We start from the raw sequence: 20,280 nt of genomic DNA, 5'->3' as shown, positions 1-20,280 counted from the left end.
GCCAGACGGGGAAACTGAGGCCCAGAGTGGTCAGGGATGGTCCCGAGGCAGAGGAAGAGCCTCCCTCCCTGTCGCCATATCCGCCTCCTGCTATCAGCAGCCCCTGGGTGTGGCAGGGCTCCACCACTGGGCTATTCCTTTGACAAGCACTGCCCGAGTACCTGCCATGGGCAGGTGCCAGGTACAGAGCTACAGCGGAGAAGAACCCTTGGCAGCTCTGTGTGGTCTGAGACCAGGTTGGAGAGAGGGAGATGCTGACATGAGGGCAGACTCTCACCTAGTGCACTGCGTTTTGGGGTAGGCTGCTGTCTGCATCGCCGACTGCTTCCAGAACAAACTCCCACAAGCTTAGCGCCACATTCACAGTCTTCCATGCCGGGGGTCAGGGGCCCAGCGCAGGGCTTACTTGGGTTAGAAATCAAGGTAGCAATGCACCGTGCATCCTTCTAGAAGCTTCTTCCAGCTTCCACAGGCTCCTCAGCTTCCTTGGCTCGTGGCTCCTTGCCCGGTGTTCCAAGGCTGCCGAGAAGGCCAGTCCCATCCTAACATCTGCCCGCAGTGGCCCCCTCGTCTGCCTCCCTCTTCTAAGGCCACAGATATCAGCCTTACTTCCACCTGCAACCTCCGTGCCCTGCTGCCATGGCGGTCACAGGTGCTGCCGGTTGGGATGTGGAAGACAACAAAGGGTCTTAAGCAGGGGGTACCCTGGAGTGTGGCTCAGGACCTCATGAGAATGCAGGCTCGGATTTGCTGGGTTTGCAGGAGGGAATGAAGAGTCTGCAGCTCTACCAGAATCACAGGTGGTACTGGGGCTGCCGGCCCGTGGACCGTTTGAGGAGCTAGGAGCTGGGGGACTACTGTGACTACAGCACCGGGGGGTGGGCTGCAGGACAGAGAGAGTGGAGACCTGGAGACAGATCTTGTGTGCTGCTATCGAATTGTAACATTGTAACTGAGTTTCTCTTTGCCGGGCTATTGTGAGAATGAAGTCCGTTGACTGTAAGCACAGACGTTCAGGCTCACACACACATATGGCATAAAATGTATGTGCATATAAAATATACATATACATATATAAGACATCCTCAAAGAGTTCACGGAAAATGTCTGTTAGGGAAAAACGAAGTTTTTTTTCTCTAAAATAAATTTATCTTTTAATCCCACTTCCAGGCACTTTCTGAACTACCTTCATATTCTTTTTTTTTTTTAAGATTTATTTATTTATTTGAAAGGTAGAGTTACAGAGAGGTCTTCCATCTGCTGGTTCACTCCCTAGATGGCCACTATGGCCAGAGCTGGGCCAATCCAAAGCCAGGAGCCAGGAGCATCTTCCAGGTCTCCCACATGGGTGCAGGGACCCAAGGACTTGGGCCATCTTCCACTGCTTTCCCAGGCCATAGCAGAGCACTGGATTGGAAGTGGAGCAGCCGGAACTCGAACTGGCGCCCAAATGGGATGCCGGCACTGCAGGCAGCGGCTTTACCCGCTACGCCACAGCGCCGGCCCCGGTACCCTCTTATTCTGCACACACATGCATCTAGATATTACAGCCGTGACTGACACAGTGAAAGTACTCTACCACTATTAGCAGGAATCCTAGTCTTGCTGTCTGGCTGAGACCATGGGCAGCTCTCTGATCCCCAGAGCACTGGTCTAGGTGCTCTCACTCACTCCAGGCCTGCCCCTGCTGCCAGCTTCATTGTCACCTTGAACTGGTCACTTTCCCTACCTGGGACAAGGACAGGGACAGCCATCCCTACGATGGCACGACTAGAGGTGCAGAAGCAGCTGATGAGCCAATTTCAGAGGGAGGGAGTCCCATGTGTGACGTTGTTGAAATTGCACAAACGCCGGTGAATTTGGTATCAGTGGGATCTCCGCCTCTCCATCCCCTGTGGATGGAATGGTCACAGTCTTCTAGCATTGAAAAAGCAAATCTTCATTTTTCCTTCCAGGAAAGTACTCTAAGGGCCGTGTTGTGGCTTAGCTGGTAAAGTGGCCCCCTGCAACATGGGCATCCCATATGGGCATGGGTTCAAGTCTTGGCTGTTCCACTTCCAATCCAGCTCCCCGCTAATGCACCTGGGAAAGCAACAGAAGATGGCCCAAATGCTTGGGCCCCTAACACCCACATGGGAGACCTGGGTGAAGCTCCTGGCTCCTGGGTTCAGCCAGACCCAGCCTTGGCCATTGTGGTCACTTAGGGAATAAAACAGCAGATAGAAGATCTCCTCTTCCTCTCTCAATCTCTCTCGAACTCTGACTTTCAAAGAAATAAATAAATCTTTAAAAAAATGTTAAAGCACTCTGTATCTATATCGATATATTTCTATGTATGCTATAGCCCCGGCTAGTGCCCTATTCGGCTCCTTGGTTGTCCATGGCAGTGGATGGCAGCAGGGTGGTCTTCCAGTGGGGCTGGAGGCACACACAGCCTCTACACGGTCAAGGGTTCACGCACTGGGTTTTCACTAAGATCTCCACAGGCCCAGGCTTTGAATGACTCATTCATTAACGTACTCAAGTGCTCATTGTGTCCATTTGGTGCCGCGTCGGATGCTGGGGAAACGTGGATAAATAAGCCAGCATTCCCACCCTCGGGGAACCCACAGTGATGTGGGAGCAGAGAGGCAAGGAGGGCCCGAATGAGGCCACTGGTGACAAGCCTCATGCTTGTCTCAGGGATTCTGCCAGTTGGGATTACTGTCCCTGTTTACAGATGAGGCTGAGAGCAGTGACAGGTCCAAGTCACTCCAGGGCAAGTGGCAGAGCTGAGATTTGAACCCAGGACCTTGGGTCCCATGGTTCATGGACATCAGCTGCACCTCCCCAGGCTCTCCCCCGGCTGCCACCTGTGTCTCACGACCACGGATAAGGGCTGCTCCTCTCTGGACCTCAGACTCACCCCCTTGGAAAGGGTGTGCTGTCCTCGCCTTAGAAGTCAACCGGGAACTTTGAGAACCCAGCGGAGGCTGGACCTCACCCCTGATGGATGAAGGCCAGGCCCAGGGTTCCCATGGAATCCTCAAGTAAGCTCTAAGGGGCCCCCAGGGGAGAGGGCCCCAAGGCCAGTGACCTGAGCTGTCACACACGAATCCCCTTCTCTTCTAGCCGACCCCACGGCACACGCAAAGTGGGTGAACAAAGCAGGGTGGAAGGGGATCCTCAGCCCCACCTGACCAAGGCATTGTCCCTTTAGCTGCTGCACTTCTGGCTTCTGGTGAGAGAAGGAGCAGCAGTGGGCAAGGCAGGGTGGACCGTGCCTTCTCCTTTACTCTTGCCGGGAGTGCCAATGACCATGGGCTTTCTGGAGAAAGCAGTGAAAACCTGGAAAATGGGCGTGCACCAGACTGACTCAACACCTGCTTCTGTCACTTGTGCCAGGAATAATGGAAGAAGTGGTCAAGAACTACAAGAATTCCCCACCACAATAACATACAGCAGAGTGAGCCGCTGGAGCGGCCTGCAGGCCTAGAAGGAGACTAGTTCAATTCCACTTTCAGAGTGGACACAACAGGGGCGACTTCAGGAGGAGGCTGGCCACAGGCACCTTGTGTGGGGGGGGTTAGCTCTTGAGCTGGGCCCCATCTGATTCCCTCAGTGACGGGAGAGGTGATTCCCTATTCCTACAGAGGCCCAGGGCCAGTTTGCTTGCCCCTGCAAGCCAGACTCTAGCCCACCCCAGCCTCAGTCCCAGCCCCAGGAAAGAGCTCTCTACTACCTGAAGTCAGTGACTCTGGTCACTTGAGGGAGATACCATGGCCCTCAGGTCTTCTGCCCTGTCCAGTCCTTTAAGTCACTCGTGGCACGCAGCAAGTGTGAGTTGGATTGAGCTGTTAGGTTGGGTCGGGTTGGGTGGGTGGGGGTGTGTTGCACTGCAAGGTGTTGAGGTGAGGTGAGTTGAGGAGTTGAGGTGAGGTGAGTTGAGTTGAGTGAGAGCTGATGGAGATGAGGAGTTGGTACACCCCTCAGGTGACCTGGGCCCTGTCTCCCTCATTAGATGTTGCCCAGAAAGAGGTCTGGGTCTTCTCCCAGGTTCTGCACTAAGCTTGGACTTTCGCTCTCTGCAGGTGAGGGAAGAGGGTAAGGTGATCCGTCAGCAAACCAGCTCCTCCCAGCACCTCTGCCAGCAGCCCGGCCCTCCCGGGCTCTGCTGATTGCAAGCTCAGACCCCACAGTCTGGCGCTCTGACTTAGAAGCTTTATAGGTTATCTTTTCTCTTCACTGGACATGAATGTCTTAAACTGAGTCTTATTGTAAAATTGCTTTCTTTTTTACAATCCTCACCCACGCTACACTCCTGGCATCCAATCCTCTCATGAGGAGACTATGTGATAAACCAGAGGCAGGAGCAACTCCCTTACCTGACTTTAAAACATGTATCATAGCAGCAACCATCAAAACTATGTGGATTTACATACACACACACACACACACACGCACGCACAGAGACCCCGCCAACACACACAAGCCAAAGAAAGCGACCAGTACAGAGATTCCAGAAATAAATTTGTATCATTAAAAGAAAAAAAATAGAGAGCATATACCATAGAACAATGATGCGGCAATATCTTACATTGTAATTAGCACTTTGGGGAATCCTAGGTACCACTTTGGAAAAGGTCGTACCATAATCTAAGGTCCCTTTTAGCGGATCAAGCTGTAGATATTAAAAGACTGGAAAATAAGTCTTTTATGTGTTTAGCTAGAAAAAATAAATGCCCAATTTCTGACAAAACAGATGCGACACTATCCAGAATAAGATGAGCCTACATATGCTAGAAAATAAATTCTTTATACAATAAATGTAAATTTAAAAAAGGAGACAAGTAACATTAGTGTAAAATTTAACCTAACTAGTTACCAAGTTAATAAAACTAAAAGTCCCGGAATGTTCTCTGATTACTCAGCCTTGGTTGCCCCATGGTTGTCACAGCCATAGAACAATCCAGATGTTTAAGTCGGGTCATCAAGCCACAGACTAGACCAGTCCATTCATTCTTCCTTTGATCCATTGGAAATGTTTGCTGAGTGCCCGCTTTGTGCCAGGCCCTGGGCCAGCGTCTGAGATTCCAAGTTAGCAAGCCCAGTCCCCGCCCCAGGGAATTTCCCTCGAAATAAGGGAGACGGACTAGGAGTGGTGGTCTCTGTGCACTCTGGGCAGTGCTGGGACAGTGAGACACCCAGCACACTCCAGAGGGCAGGGGACATCCCCAGGGTGGAAGCTTAGGTATGGGTAAGGAGTCCCAGGTAGACCAGGAAAGGCGTTAGCCACGGGTAAGGAATCTCAGGTAGACTGGGGAAAGGCATTTTTTAAACAGGACAGACCTATGTCAAGACACAGATCTGGGTGACACTGTCTCCTTGCCAGGCGTTTGTGTGAGCCCAAGTCCAGGGGGCTCAGCATTAGTGGAGGAGAGTCAGGGCCATCAGAGGCAGGAAGCATGACTCTGTCCTTGGTACAATGAGAACCCAGAGAAGGCAGTTTAAACCAGGGAGTGGCATCGTTAAATTTCCATCTAAAGAAAGCTCTGCCTAAGCACAGAAGAACCATACAACTAGTTCTCTTGTCTGCTAGGTGAGTCTGTTTGGAGGAATATAGCCAAAGGAAACAATCCAAAACAAAAACAAGCAGAGGCCAATTGTCTGAGATGTTCCCAGCAGCACTGTTTATAATCATAGCAAAATGGCCAAAGTCCAAGTGGCCAGCTGTGGACAATTGTCCTTTGGGAGGTGAAAGCAGAGGCCAATAGCACAAAATCCCAGGTATGACTCTGTCACCCGCTCTACCCTCACTCGGGAGAGCACACCGGACAGCCAGGATGCAAGGGTGGCATTGTTAGAGGAAAATCCTGCGCTGCTCTGATTTGAATGTTTTAAGTTAAATCAGTTTCTCCAAAGAACATATTCCAATAACCAAAAAGCACTCGGAAATGACTGCTGATGGTCAACATCAGTAGTCATTCAGAAATGCAAATTAAAACTACAATCAATAAGAAGCCAATTCATACCCACTAAAATGGCTATAATCGAACAACAGGTATTGGGACTAACAGGGACAATTCAGACCCCTCCTACACTGCTGGTGGGAAAAAGGATGCAAGTACTGTGGAAATTAGTTTGAGGGTCCCTCTAAACTTAAACATAGAATTATCACATGGCCCAAAAATTCCCTTCCTGGGTGCACATCCAAAAGACTTGAAAACATATTCAAACCAGATACTTGTGCAGAAGTATTTGTTGTAGCTTTAGACACAACAGCCAAATGGTAGAATAATAACCATCAATGGATGAATGGATAACGTTCATATAATCTATACATACAATGGAATACTACTCGGACATGAAAAGGAATGAAATACTGATACATGCAACAAGATGAATGAGCTTTGAAAGCTTTATACTAAGTGAAAGAGACCAGACTCAAAAGGTGATATATTATATTGGCTCTGTTTATATGAAATATCCAGAACAGGCAAGTCCATAGGCAGAGAGCAGTTTCCTGCTTGCCAGGAGCTGGGCTGAGGGGCAATGTGTGTGGAGTTTTCTTTTGAGATGATGAAAATGGTCTTGAAGTTGATAGAAGTGGTGATCGCATAAATATACTGAATGCCAATGAACTTTAAAATGATTAATTTTATGCTACATGAATTTCAGCTCAATAAAAAGAAAAATGGTCCATAAACATGTGAAAAGGTGATTGACCTAGTTAATAATCAGAAAAATGAAAATTGTGGCTACAGTAAGGTTCTAAAATGCACCCCTTAGAAATGCTAAAATCAGGGGAGGGTAATGTTGCAAGCCGGTGAAGCCGCTGCCTGGGATGCCCGCGTCCCATACCCAGTGCCAGTTCCAGTCTTGGCTACTCCACATTTGGTTCAGCTTCTTGCTATTGTACTGGGAAAACAGCTGAGGATTAGCCCACGTATGTGGGTCCCTGCACCCAGCTGGGAGATCAGGATGGAGTTCCAAGCTCCTGGCTTCAGCCTGGCTCAGCCCCGGCTGTTGCAGCCATTTGAAGAGTGAACCAGAGGGAAGATCTCTCTCTCTTCTCTCTCTCTTTCTCTCTCTCAATATATATGATTCTGCTTTTCAAATAAATAAATACATAATTTCAAAATGCGAGACTTAAACCCAGGAATAGGACAAGTGCTGGTGAGAATGGCCATGTATGTCACAACCACCACAGTGGAAGACACGCTGGCATTGTCGACTTGGTGGGTGTGACCCCACGCTCCAATCCTGGGCACAGAAACAACAGAAATTGGTGCGCATGTGCCCTAAGAGACATGGACAAGGTAATGGCCCAAATGTTGCTGGAAAAAGAATGGATAAATAATATATGGCATGTTAACACCATGGAATACTAGACAGCAATGAAAAAGAACTAACTATAGCCACACACAACAGCGTAAATAAATCTTCAACATTCAAGACTCAGTAAAGGAACCAGACACCAAAGAATATGTCCTGCATGCAGAAACGTTCAAAATCAAGTAACACGCCTTGGGCATCTGAAGTTCCAACCTCAGGCAGCAAGGTTATTTTTAAAAAGCAAGAAAATGAGCACACACATCAGGCGATGGCTCCCTCTGGCAGGAGGGCTGGGAACCACAGCAAGGGGCACGGGCAAGTTTACAGGGGGCGCATCTGAGTTTTGGCCGGGGTTACATGAAAGTTTGCTCTGTGCGAATCACCGGGCTGTGCTATTACGGTGCACTTTTCTGAATGGATGCTGTTTTCACAATACAACCGGATAAAGAAAAACAAATAACTTACACACATCTGCACTTTATTAACAGGAATAAATTACTTGTGACACACCATACTTGCCCCAACAATAACCCCCTGGCCTTCTAAAACAGCCAATGTCCCGATGACACTGTCCTCTACCAAGACAAGGAAGCGGTGACGCAAGGGGCCGTGGGAGTGCCACTCACAGACTGGGGTCTCTTCCAGGAGGAGGGTGGCTGTGCACAGGACGTGCTGGCTGCTGGAAGAGCAGAGCTCAGAGCAAAAGTGAGGAACAACTGGAGGTGACCCCGTCCTTCTACCTCTGAATGGTGAGCGCCTGGGGCAGAGGCGGGCCCAGATCCTAGGGGGGTCTGGCGAGCATGGGGGCAGACAGAGAGCTGGCACTCAGCATGTAGTTGTTGAATCAAACCATGTGGAATAATCAAAGCTGAAACTAGGTAAGTACCCCTGTGTTTTGTTTCCTGAAGTTTTAGGCAACATTAGAAGACCAGCTGTTTCACAGCTGGGCAAGCCGAGCCTTGGAAAGGGCGAAGTGACCCATCGCAGTTCACAAAGGAAGTCAGTAATGGAGCCCATCTAGCATTTTTATTTGTGTGTTTTTACGAAGTTTTTTTTGGGGGGTGGGGTGGGGTGGGGTATCAGAAAGCAGAAAGGCCGGTGCCGCGGCCCACTAGGCTAATCCTCCGCCTTGCGGTGCCGGCACACCGGGTTCTAGTCCCGGTTGGGGTGCCGGATTCTGTCCCGGTTGCCCCTCTTCCAGGCCAGCTCTCTGCTGTGGCCAGGGAGTGCAGTGGAGGATGGCCCAAGTACTTGGGCCCTGCACCCCATGGGAGACCAGGAGAAGTACCTGGCTCCTGCCATCGGATCAGCGCAGTGCGCCGGCTGCAGCGCACCAGCCATGGCAGCCATTGGAAGGTGAACCAACGGCTAAAAGGAAGACCTTTCTCTCTGTCTCTCCCTCTCACTGTCCACTCTGCCTGTCAAAAAATTAAAAAAAAAAAAAAGAAAGAAAGAAAGAAAGAAAGAAAGCAGAAAAGATCCACTTTCCAGCCGTTCCATGATCTGTGAGTTACCTGGTACCTGTGTACCAAAAGCCCTGTCCTGGGCCCACAGTGGCGCTGGGGGCTGGGAGGGACAGTGGGGTGCAGACCTAGAGACACAGGTGGGCCTGGTCCTTCCAGGTGGAACTCACGGTCCATTTCCCAGTGCGCCGTGCGGCTGTCGGCTCCTGTGGGGCAAGCTGTGCACCGCTCAGTGCCAGGCTGCCTAGGAGCTCCACAGGGAAGCCCTCCACATGTGCAGCCGGATACCCTGGGAAAATGCATTCTTTTGCTCTTACAGCTTTATTGAGGTACAGTGTACAGCCCGTGAAATTTACCCCTTTAGCTGCACAGTTGGAAAAGTTTCAGCAAATTTATATAGTTACACAACTACCACCACAATTAGGTTCTGGAACATTCTTCACACCGTTTTGCAGTCAATCCTCACTTCCATCCTCAGCCCAGGCAACTACTCATCTATTGCCTGTCTCTGTAGTTTTGCCTTTATAGGAATTTTGTATCAGTAAACTCTTAAAATATATAGATTTTTATATTTAGCTTCTTGCACCCAGCTGAATGATTTTAAAATTTGTCCATGCCATAGTATGTATCTGAACTTGATTCCTTTTCAGTGCTGAGTAATATTTCATTGAATGGATATGCCATACTTTATCTATTCCCCAGTTACTGGACCAGTTTGTTCCCACCCTTGGCTATTAAGGATAACGCTGCTATGATCATTTGCATATAAGTTTTTGGGTGGATATAGGCTTTCCTTCCACTTGAGTATCTACCCAGGAGTGGAATTAATGGGTTGTAGGGAAATGGCTAACCTGTTGGGAAAATGAATTCAAAGCTCATAACGTCCTATTGACAAACACTTTCAGAAGCCACTATGCTTGCATGCATAGCATGGTGGTTAAGAGTAAAAATTCAGGGGCTGGCATTGTGGCCAAGGAGGTTAAGTCATTGCCTGCAATGCTGGCATCCCATATGAGTGCTAGTTCAAGTCCCAGCTGCTCCACTTCCAAACCAGCTTCCTGATAATGTGCCTGGGAAGGCAGAAGATGTGCCCCCGTACTTGAGTTCCTGACACCCATGTGAGAGAACTAGATGGAGCTTTTGGCTCCTGGCTTTGACCTGGCCCAGCATGGCCCATCCCCCACTGTCATAGCCATTTTGGGGGTAAGCCAGTGGATAGATGATATCTCTCTCTCTCTGTCTCTCTCTCTGTCTCTCTCTCTCTTCCTCTGCCTTTCAAATAAGTAAAATAAATTAAAAAAAAAAAAAGAGGAGCCAGTGCTATGACCTGGGTGGAGTTCCAGGCTCCTGGCTTCAGCATGACCCAGCCCCAACTGTTGAAGCCATCTGGGGAGTGAACCGGCAGATGGAAGATCTCTCTCTCTCTCTCTCTCTCTCTCTCTCCCTGTCTCTGTGTTACTCTTCATGTCAAATAAATAAAAAGTAAAACTTTTTTAAAAGCTCACGGAAGTGGGGCCGGTGCTGTCTCATAGTGAGTAAAGCCACCACCTACAGTGCCATTATCCCATATGGGTGCCCATTCAAGTCCCAGTTGTTCCACTTCTGATCTAGCTCTCTGCTATGGCCTAGGAAAGATGGCCCAAGTCCTTGGGCCCCTGTACCCATGTGGGACACCCGGAAGAAGCTCCTGGCTCCTGGCTCTGGATCAACCCAGTTCCGGCCATTGTGGCCATTTGGGGAGTGAACCAGCGGATGGAAGACCCCCCCCCACCCCGACTCTGCTTCTCTGTAACTCTGACTTTAAAATAAATAAATAAATCTTTAAAAAACTTTTTTTGAAAAAAAAAAGAGTAAAAATTTCTGGATTTAGACCCTCTGCATCCAAACTATATGTTTACCACTGAAGGTTGCATGCCCTTGGACAAACGACCTTGTGCCTCAGTTTCTTCTTCGGTAAAAGGGGATAATAAATGGACTTGTGAGGACTGAGTTAATTCACATGAGACACTTAGAACACTGCTGGCTCATGTCAGGGCTATAAAGTCTCAGCGATATTTTTTATAGCCAGTTGAGCAATGGCCCCATGGGAGAAACAGCCCCAGTCTTGCAATCCACAGATGGGGGAGGCCTGTCATGGCCCGAGCCTGTTACAAGCCACACACTCTCCCTGTGTCCTCTGTAGGGTGCAGCCAGACTTACCAGGTGGTGGCTCTCATGACTTGGTGAAGGCTAAGTGCTTTATAGACTGCACAATGCCACACAGACACAGGGGACGCATGTTACGACAGTGACAGTGACACCGGGATGGCGGGGTTTACTGACCACTGGAGGGCCTCTAAAACCTTCTCCAGCTATGAAGTGCCTCCGACTGAAGACCAGGATGGTGAAGGGCAAGGATTCTGGAGGTAGCCTGGCTGGCTCAAACCCTACCCCGTCATGTGGGAGGCTGGCGATGTGCACCTCGGCTTCCCCAGCTGACGTAGTAACATGTGATGGTGAGGGTTGCATGAATGAAATCTAAACATGTGCACACATCAGCCTGAACCTAAGGAGTATTTCCTAAGTGTCAGGCATATTAAACTGCATCCTATATCCGGCTTGCCAAAGCACAGCTCACGTTTCTAGTAATTCCCCTCAGATTCCCAAAGGGGCATGACTACAAGTGGCCTTCCCCAGACCCTGCTCCACTCCGAGGGTTTCCAGGCCCTCCCTTTCTGTGTTATGGATGGGAACAGGACTTCCTCCGTGTGGGAAACAATGGTTCTGAGCTGGCGGTGAGGGCCACTGGTGCAGGAGGAGGAAGGAGAAGGCCACACCAGAGGGTCTTGCCCCAGGGGTCTCTTCCTTTGGGGGGGACGGGCAGGTTGCAACAAAGGTCACAGAAGACCATGCAACTCCACGCTACCCCTCGCTGGCGAGTTGGCAGTGCTCTCGATCACATGCAAAATTGCAATGTCCCGACATGGGCCATGGTGCTGGGAAGCCAGAACTCCGCTCCAGTTGCCCGTTGATCTGCAAGAAGCACCAGGCTGGACACTCTGGCAGGAAAAGCCACCATCACGTCTGGGTCTTGCTCCCCAGGAGACAACAGCCCGGGGTGCTCAGGGCTGCTTCAAGTACACAAAGAGTTCATCAAGGCCACTGGCTCCATCCCCAGTTTCTTTCAGGAGACTAAGGGTTGTTTCCCATTTCCTTACTGCATTGAGACTGTGAACTAATCCCCTAAATCCAAATGTGGTCAGAAGCCACTGTTGGAAGAGCACAGTTTTGCAAAGCTGCATGGGGAAGGGCCTGGCTTTTGGATGGGCCACTCCCTACGCGCCTCAAACTCAGTGTTGCAACAACGCCTGCATTGCTTTCCATCACGTACACATTGCATAGGCCAAGCGGTCATTTCGATCCTGATTTTGTGCCTGGCATGTGCCAGGTACATTCCCTTCACAGCATCCCCAGCAGGAAAGTCGGTCAAGTTATCCTCCTTACTCAGAGAAGGAAACCGAGGCACAGGAGGTGAACTCCAGTGGCCAAGATCCCTCAGCCAAACCCATTTCACACCCCTTACCAAAACCCATTTCAACGCAAATCCCACTCTAGCCATGGGACCCCCTCCGAGCCTTGGTGGGAAAACAGTCCCCGCACACAGAAGGGATCACATCCCCTGGCCCCCGGCCCCCAGTTCTTTCCATCATCCGTGGCTCCTCTACCCACCACTCCCTAGGGTGGGGCTCCCTAGGTAACTGGGCGCTAAGTTAAGCAAAAGAGCGACTCGGGTCCGTTATTTCTGGCGCGGCAGAGGTGCCAGGTGACCCAGCTGCGGTCGTGCTGCAGTCGCACCTGTGCACGGAGAGGGCACCTGACCGCTCCTTCCCGGGAGCCAACCCTGTGCGCACGACCTGAGCGCGGGCGCGGTGCGCGCCAGGCTAACGGTCGCCGCCGGCGCGGGCGCGGTGCTGCCTAGGTCCCTGTTCGCCCAGGGCTGGAGGAGCCGCTCCCAGCTCGGACACCTCCGGCTCTCACACAGGGCTCCACCGCCCCGGCTGCCCAGGGGCTCCGATTCGCGGCTGGAAGCCCCGCACTGCCAGGAGGAAGCGGCGGGCAGGACCGCCAGCGCGCACGGAGAGCCGAGGACTCCCTTTTATGTCCAGGAATGAAGCGCGCACCGCAGCCGCGCCCGCCGCCCAGAACCGACTTCCCCAGGGCGCAGAGGCAGCCGGTGCCACCCTCAGGCCGGGTCGCTTACCTGTCGCCGCGCGGGTCTGAGTGACAGCGGAGAGGAGCGCGGAGAGCGGCAACAGCCACAGCAGGCGCCAGCCCTGCCCGTTCTTTCTGCAAGAAGTAGCCGAGGGAGAGAAAGTGAGGCGGGCAGGAGGCTAGGAGGGGCCCGGGGCTCGGGGAAGCGGGTCCTACCTTGGCGCCATCTCGCGGGTCTGCGGGGTCCCGGAGCTCCCCGGAGGCCGAGGGGCGCTGAGCGCTGGCCGCCGCGCTCGCCCTTCCTGCAGCGAACAAAGGCGGCGCTCGGCGGCTGCGGCGGGCAGGATCCCGGTTCCTGGCCCGCGCCCGGAGTCGCCCGCGCCCTGAGTCACCCGCGCTCTGAAACCCGACTCCGCCGCGCCCTGCGCTCGCCCGCGCGCTGCGCCCCACCTCGGGCAGCCAGAGCGCTCTCTCACCCCGGGGAGTCCCGCCGCGACGGCCGCTTCCCCACGCCCCTTTCTCCCCTGCCACACACGCGCGCTCTCCCGCGCGCTCTCCACTCCGGGTGGCAACCAAAGCCCCGCGTCCGAGCTGCTCCGGGCACGCGGGACGCGGCTGCTTCCCGCCGTCCAGTCCGTGCCGGTCGGGGCCGCCCCGCGGACCAACCGCTTCCCTCGCCACAGCGCAGAGAGCCTGGGCTCACTGTGATTTCCTTATATGACAGACGAGGAGACTGAGGCTCAGAGAGGAGGAGCGAGTGTCACCCGCTGGATTGAGCTCCCGCGTGCTGCGCCCCACCCAGCGCGCGGGGCTCGCGGACCTACTCGAACGCGCAGGAGTGGGCGCACCCAGGCGGGGCATGAAGTCCTGGTTCTCCAGGCGGCCCTCTCTTTAGCTAGCCCGTCCCCGTCCCCGTAAGGTAAACTCCTGGAGGACAAGGGTGTCTCTCTGCTTTGTTCTCAGCTCAAGTAGGAGACCCCGATGACCCTGGGATGAAGGAAGAAGCATGGGTTTGTAGGAGACCTCACCGCCCGGGCCCTGGGACAGGCTGTAGGGGAGAGGAGTCTGGCTGGCTTCAGTGGGGACAGGGGTGCAGCCTAGCCCTCTGTACAGAGCTTAGCACAAAGCTGGGGAAACCCTCGAAGGGGGGTGTTTTGTTTCTAAGATTGCTACCAAGGAGGGTAGGCCTTGCGGTGCCATGGGTTAAGCTGCTGCCTGGGACGTGGCGTCCCCCTACCAGAGGGCCTGGGTGCATGTTCAGCCTCTGCTGCTGATCCAGCTAATGCACACCCTGGGAAGATGGCCCAAGGACTTGGGTCCCTGCCACCCATGTGGGAGATCCACATGGAGTTCCTGGCTCCCAGCTTTGGCCTGGCCCAAGCCTGACTGTTGCAGGCATTTGAGGAGTGAACCAGTGGATGGAAAATCTCTCTGTCTCTCTCTTCCCACCTCTCCCAGCCTCTTCAAATAAAAAAAGTTTTTAAAAATGTTATTGTGTAGGACTTTTGGGGTGAGAGGTGGCACCGCCAAAGACAGCTTTGACCTGGACCTTTATGAAGCCAGGCTAAGCCAGGAACCTCTCCTCCTGGTGCCCCAATTGCATGGTTTCATTCGGTACCATGGCACATTCTCTAGTGGACACGTCACTCCACCTGCCAAGTGAAAAGGTCGCTTGAGGTGGCCATGGCGATGACCATGGCAGTTAACATACACTGGACGTGGGTTTTGTCTCAGGCCCTGTGCTAAATGCTTTGCCTGTGTTATCTCGTGTAATCCCCACCATCGCCCTGGAAAGGTGGTACTGTAATGACCACCCCCCCCCCTTTTCATGGATGAAGAAGCTGTGGCTAAAAACGTGCCCAGGCTAGTGGGTAGGGTGCCAGCACACATGTTCCTCACCATTTAGCCACATTGCCAATTTGTGAACAAAAGGATGAGACCTGAGGCCTGCTCCCTACCCCTGTGAGCTAAAATGCACTGGACACAGTACTCAGGCATGAGAGAGTTAATGCCAGCCCAGGTCATGAGGGCTCGGAGGAGGGCCCGCTGCCCTGGGGAGCTGCAGCCTTGACCCCAGTCTGGTTCTGGTCCTGGCTGCACAGTGAGTTGGGCAAGTCCTGCTGTATGTCAGATTTTTTTTTTTATTTCTCCACCTGTGTAATGATTGTGATCTGGATGGTGGCTGTGAGTCTCTCAGTGAGCTACCTCGTAGCCCCACATTGCGCTGGCCACTGCCAAGAGCTGTACAGGCATGAAGGACAGAGCCTACAATGCATGTAAAAGTTTTTCAGAAAGGGAGTAACCAGCAAGCCCTGGAGAAGTCAAGAGAGACTTCCTGGAGTAAGTGACGCGAAACCAGGCTGGGGGGCGGCCAGGGGCTTGGGGACTATTCAGAAGGAGAGGAAGGCTGTGTTCACAGGGGTACTTTTGCAAGCAGTACCCACGTAAGAACCGCCCCACTCCGGGCTGGAGAGGGCCCCCCGCAGCCGGGGAGGTGCTGAGGCAGAGACCTGCCATGGCAGGCCAGTGGGCAGGATGCCCAGGGCCCTGCAGACCGCGTGAGGTCAGGGGTGCTCCCTGAGCAGACTGGCACCCCAGAAACCTGATCCAGCCACCTCTCTGCATCTCCATTTTGTTCATGGGGAAACAGGCGCAGCTCAGCATGCAACTTAGAACTCATCTCCCCAGTGAGTGACAGATTGGCAGGCCAGGAAAGTTATCCGAGGAGGGCAGAACCGTCTGCAGTGTTGTGGCATCCATGTGGAATCTGAGGAGCCTTCTAAGGTAGTGAGCTCCCCGTCCCTGGGGACCGGACACTTGGCACACAGGAGTCTGCAGGGTGCGCAGGAATTGCAAGCTTGGTCTGCCTGGACTGGATCCTGGCTCTGTTGTTTGTGAGTTCTGAGAAACAGGGGTGAATCCGCCAGATGAGGTGGAGAAAACGTCTTTCTTCCGAGGTTAAGGGGAAGAGTCAAGGTGTTGCTGAGCTAGAAAGCGTTTACTAGGGTGCCTGGCACAGGATGAAGCTTCTAGGAAAGTGGAGGTGGCCATGCCCATGATACTCTCACCATCGGGGCTGACGCCTGGGGAGGAGGGCACCTGCCCAGAAAGAGGCAGGACCCCAGACAAGGCTCTTAAGGGATGGAGGCACGAGCAGACAAAGCCGCTCCAGAGCTAGGGTGGCCCCACGTGAGGCCATCCCATAAGGCAAAGCGTATCCTAACAGATTGGCCACTGTGCCTCTTCCTCAATCTCTTCACGTTCTCCAAGAACCCGTCCCGCTTGCCGCCATGCTCTGGTGGGATTACCCTTATTACGAACTGCTAACCACAGGGAATTCGCTGTCTTAGTTCTTGCTTTCCCTGTTGCTTGCAAAATACCACATCAACTGGGAATACAATTGCCTTCCCCAGAGCTATATTTCTATACTTCTTTGAAAAAGCCACAGCTACCATGACTGCATAAGAGTTCCATGGCTCTGTTTGGACCAGAGATGGTAAACTGGTGGCACTGGACTCTATTTGGATGAAAGACATGTTTTGTTTGGCCTGCACGGTGTCAACCTCCTAATTAAATTAGTTAGCAATGTTCAATAAATAGGAAGTTGCACATTAAAATCTGGATTTCTTGCTTCTCTCTGAATGTTTGAAAAACTTGACCACAAAAGGCCTACATTCCCTATGCCAACAATGGATTGGCATTGGATAGGAGCTACTGCCTTCAGTTAAGACAATATTCTCCAGTTTGCCACAGTCCCCACTATCCCGTTTTGTCCTCACACCAAGGCTAAAAATCAACTGTTGTTTATCACCACACTTTTTACCTTTGCTTATAAGAAAAAGTGGCGTAGAGCACTCGGGTTCCTGCTGGAAATAAGTCAACCAAAGATAGAAGAGGGTGTTTAAGGAAAAATGGGAAAAACATATTTTTTAAGATTTATTTTATTTATTTGAAAGAGTGAGGTACAGAGAGAGAGGTCTTCCATCCGCTGGTTCACTCCCCAGATGGCTGCAGTGGCCGGAGCTGTGCCGATCCGAAGCCAGGAGCCAGGAGCTTCTTCCGGGTCTCCCATGCAGGTGCAGGGGCCCAGGACTTGGGCCGTCTCCACTGCTTTCCCATGCCATAGCAGAGAGCTGGATCAGAAGCGGAGCAGTCGGGACTAGAACTGGCGCCCATATGGGATGCCGGTGCCCCAGGCCAGGGCTTTAACCCGCTGTGCCACAGCACCTCCCTGGAAAAACATATTTTTACATGTTTAATATGCAAATAAAATGTGTCCACATTGACAGAAACAAAAATTCAGGTACCTTAATGAAACGAACCTGGCCCAACTCATTACGTGTGTTCCCCAAAGGGCGAAGGCGAAACTGCATTTTAGTTGGGGGGCCTGCTCCCGGTCTTGTTTGTCAGTCTAAGACACTGATGCGGAAGGTAGCAGGCTCCTTTCCTTCTCCTACAGGGAAATCCTGTGTGCACAGTTCATGTGTTGCTGCTTCTGTGTAAGGATCTGACAGCTCCCAGTTCTCTGGGATCTAAAGATGCAAGGCCCACGGTCCCTTTCTCCTGACACATGCCTGGAAACAGATGTACACTCCCGTTACTGGTTTTGTACCTGCGCCACCTGGCAAGCCAGCCTGTGCTCATAGGCGCGAGGGCTTTCCTCTTGGAGTCTGGCCTGGAGGTGGAATTATAAACACAGACTGATGGAGGGCAGGGAGGGTCTTGGCCTGGGAGCCGCGTGGTCCCAGCTGTGGGTGTAGGAGGGATGGGGCGGGAAGCCAAGGAAGGCATTTCACCTCCTGCCAGACAGTGTTTTGAGGGCTTAAGCGATTTCCTTCCATTCAATGTGCAGTTGTCGAAATAGCCAAGAGGAAGCTTCATGTCAGGCCCACGTTGGTCTAAATTGTTTACCTCGGTCAGTACATTCTGCAAGACTGGACGTGTGGAGACTGGCTCTTCCACCACTCGACGACATTAATGGGCTGTTTCATTTTCCTATAATCCATCCAAATGTTCCAGAAAACTCAGTCTCCAAGCGCATTCTCCAAACTGTCTCAAGCAACTGCAAAGAGCACAGAAATTTGTGAGAAGCACCCCAACCTCTGGTTTGGGAAGAACTTAGCAAGGCTGGGGCCAGCACTGTGGCACAGAAGGTTAAGCCTCCACCTGCCGTGCCAGCATCCCATATGGGCACTGGTTCAAGTCCCAGCTGCTCTGCTTCTAATCCAGCTCCCTGATATTGGCTTAGGAAAGCAGTGGAAGATGGCCCAAGTGCTTGCCAAACACTTGCCAAGAAGAAGCTCCTGACTCCTGGCTTCAGCCTGGCCCAGCTCTGGCTATTGCAGCCATTTGGAGAGTGAACCAGTGGATAGAAGATCTCTCTCCTCCCCCCACCCACCCCGCCTTTCAAATAAATAAATGACTCAATAGAAACAGCGAGCTGTGGTGTCCGTTATTCTGAACCGAGCTTCCTCCCCACCTGAGCATCATGTGGTACACCGGAGGGTCCCAAAAGTTCGCATCGTCGTCATCTGATTCAATGCACAGAAAAAGCAGAATACACGTAAAGAGCTGGCGAGAAAAGAACGTCCTAGAATCACCGAAGAGGATGGTTCCCTTTTGGATAAGCCGTGGCAGCTTAAACCCACCACTGCCCCGAGGAGGACCGTGAGCACCTTGAAGAGTGGGGACCACAGGCTGCGAAGCATGTACTAGACAGTGACAGATTTGACAACTGGACAACCTGGGAGGAAAGGAGGGAGAGTGGATCCGACAGCCGCTAGGTGCCTGTCAGTGCCCCGAGCATGTGCCCCCGCCACTGTCACTATGTGCATGGTGGCCACCTCCCAACTGCCAGCCTCCCTTTACCCGAGCACTTGCTGTGGGTGCTGGAGCCTGTTCTGCCCACGAGCGTGGCAGCCCCCGGAGCCACGGAATTAATGATGCACCCTGCCCTGAGATGCTCTCCACCAATGGCCAGCCACCCGGGATCCACTGCAGCAGCCAGCCACCCGGGATCCACGGCAGGGTTAACCTCCGGGGAGTGGCACACTCACACTTTCTGGGACGCCTCATTTCTGCACTGCCCCTCCAGTGTTCCTCAGGGACTGGCCAAATGAACCACTGGCCACGAAATCCTGGCCTCAGAGTCTGCTTCTAGGGCTTCCAGATCAGGACAGCCACCCCAGAGCGTGTCAGTGGCACCCATCTCTGGGGTGTTTGGTGCCTGCCCTCCTCGTGGTGGTCGACTCTCCCTGGACTCTCACCCGCTTCAAGCAGGTGCCAGTCACAGCCCCACGCCTCATACCCGCGTTGACCCCTCTCCCTTTCCTCTCTGAGTTTGCTGGCTAAGGCATAACACCCTCAAGGTTTGCTCAGCACCCACAGGCCAGCCTAACTGCCTAGGGGGAAGTTCTGAGCTGATGGAAGCCAGCAAATGCACTTTTCCCCCTTCCCCTTCTAAATGCACTGTCCCAGAAAGATAAGGTACAAGGGAGCTCAGAAGGTGGCTCACAATACTGAGCAACCAGCGCATCCAAGGCCTCCCATGGGTCTTCCTCCTTCCCTGCTTCGCTCTCCTTTCCCTGACTCCCGCTGCCTGGGATTGTGCTCCCTGATATGGCAGATGCTGAGGTCGGGGAAACCCAGCAGAAGATGGGTAGTGGAGTCTGTCTCCCACCCTCCAACACATCTGTGCGTCCTAACAGGGACCTGCAGCAGTTGTCACCTCCTCCTTGGCTCCCATTCACGTGATGTCTCCATTCTAGAGGACTAGTGTTAGAGTCTCTGACATGTGTGCCTGACCAAGTCCCTCTGGACACCATTATAACAGATGACCGGTTGTCCATGTAGCACCTGGTGGACGTGGACGAGTGTCCTGACCATGTGAAGCTGGCTTTCACACTGCCTTTGATTGAATTTGCCCAGTCATGCTGCATCCCATGTGCCAAGGATTACCACCATATCTGGTGTGGCAGCTACCAGTGATGTCACCATCTGGCCAAGTTCATAGCCATCCACTAGTATCGGCCACAATCCATACAAGTGAATTAATGGAAATATAATGGGACTTAGCACACGTGGACCATTTAAGTCTTGGTAGTGGCTCTAATCTATGCAGTGCTTCCTGGGAGGTGTTGCCTCTGAGCTACTACTTTGAAGTGGGGGAAGGGAGGTACCTTCAAGGACTTCCACTTGACTTTTCCTTCCAGACTCTACAAGTCGAGTTGCTAATTTAAGAGTTCTGCCAGAAGCTAATTGTGTCGATCCCTATTATATATTTAAGGTCAAGCCTAAATAAAGTCTAGAAAGC

General features: G+C 52.4%; 1 protein-coding gene and 1 long non-coding RNA gene across 2 annotated transcripts in view; both read right to left on the bottom strand.

The window, feature by feature from the left end:
* COL15A1 (collagen type XV alpha 1 chain) overlaps positions 1-13,658 on the bottom strand; it is a 112,339-nt gene extending 98,681 nt beyond the window's left edge. The window contains exons 1-3 of the mRNA XM_051843674.2: positions 13,445-13,658; positions 13,185-13,270; positions 13,018-13,103 (exon numbers count right to left, since the gene is read on the bottom strand). Of these exons, the coding sequence (XP_051699634.2) occupies positions 13,018-13,103; positions 13,185-13,195 (97 nt within the window). The 5' untranslated portion in view covers positions 13,196-13,270; positions 13,445-13,658. The remainder of the gene's footprint in view (positions 1-13,017; positions 13,104-13,184; positions 13,271-13,444) is intronic.
* A 3,235-nt stretch (positions 13,659-16,893) lies between these two features.
* LOC127484851 (uncharacterized) lies at positions 16,894-17,935 on the bottom strand. The gene is made up of 3 exons (XR_011381200.1): positions 17,880-17,935; positions 17,291-17,542; positions 16,894-17,199 (listed from the first exon to the last, which is right to left on the bottom strand). It is a non-coding gene; the product is annotated as an uncharacterized lncRNA (long non-coding RNA).
* Between the last annotated feature and the right edge of the window lie 2,345 nt (positions 17,936-20,280).

Source organism: Oryctolagus cuniculus, chromosome 1, assembly GCF_964237555.1.
Source record: "Oryctolagus cuniculus chromosome 1, mOryCun1.1, whole genome shotgun sequence".
Classification (NCBI taxonomy): Eukaryota; Metazoa; Chordata; class Mammalia; order Lagomorpha; family Leporidae; genus Oryctolagus; species Oryctolagus cuniculus.
This window is presented reverse-complemented; position numbering and strand designations above follow the sequence as displayed.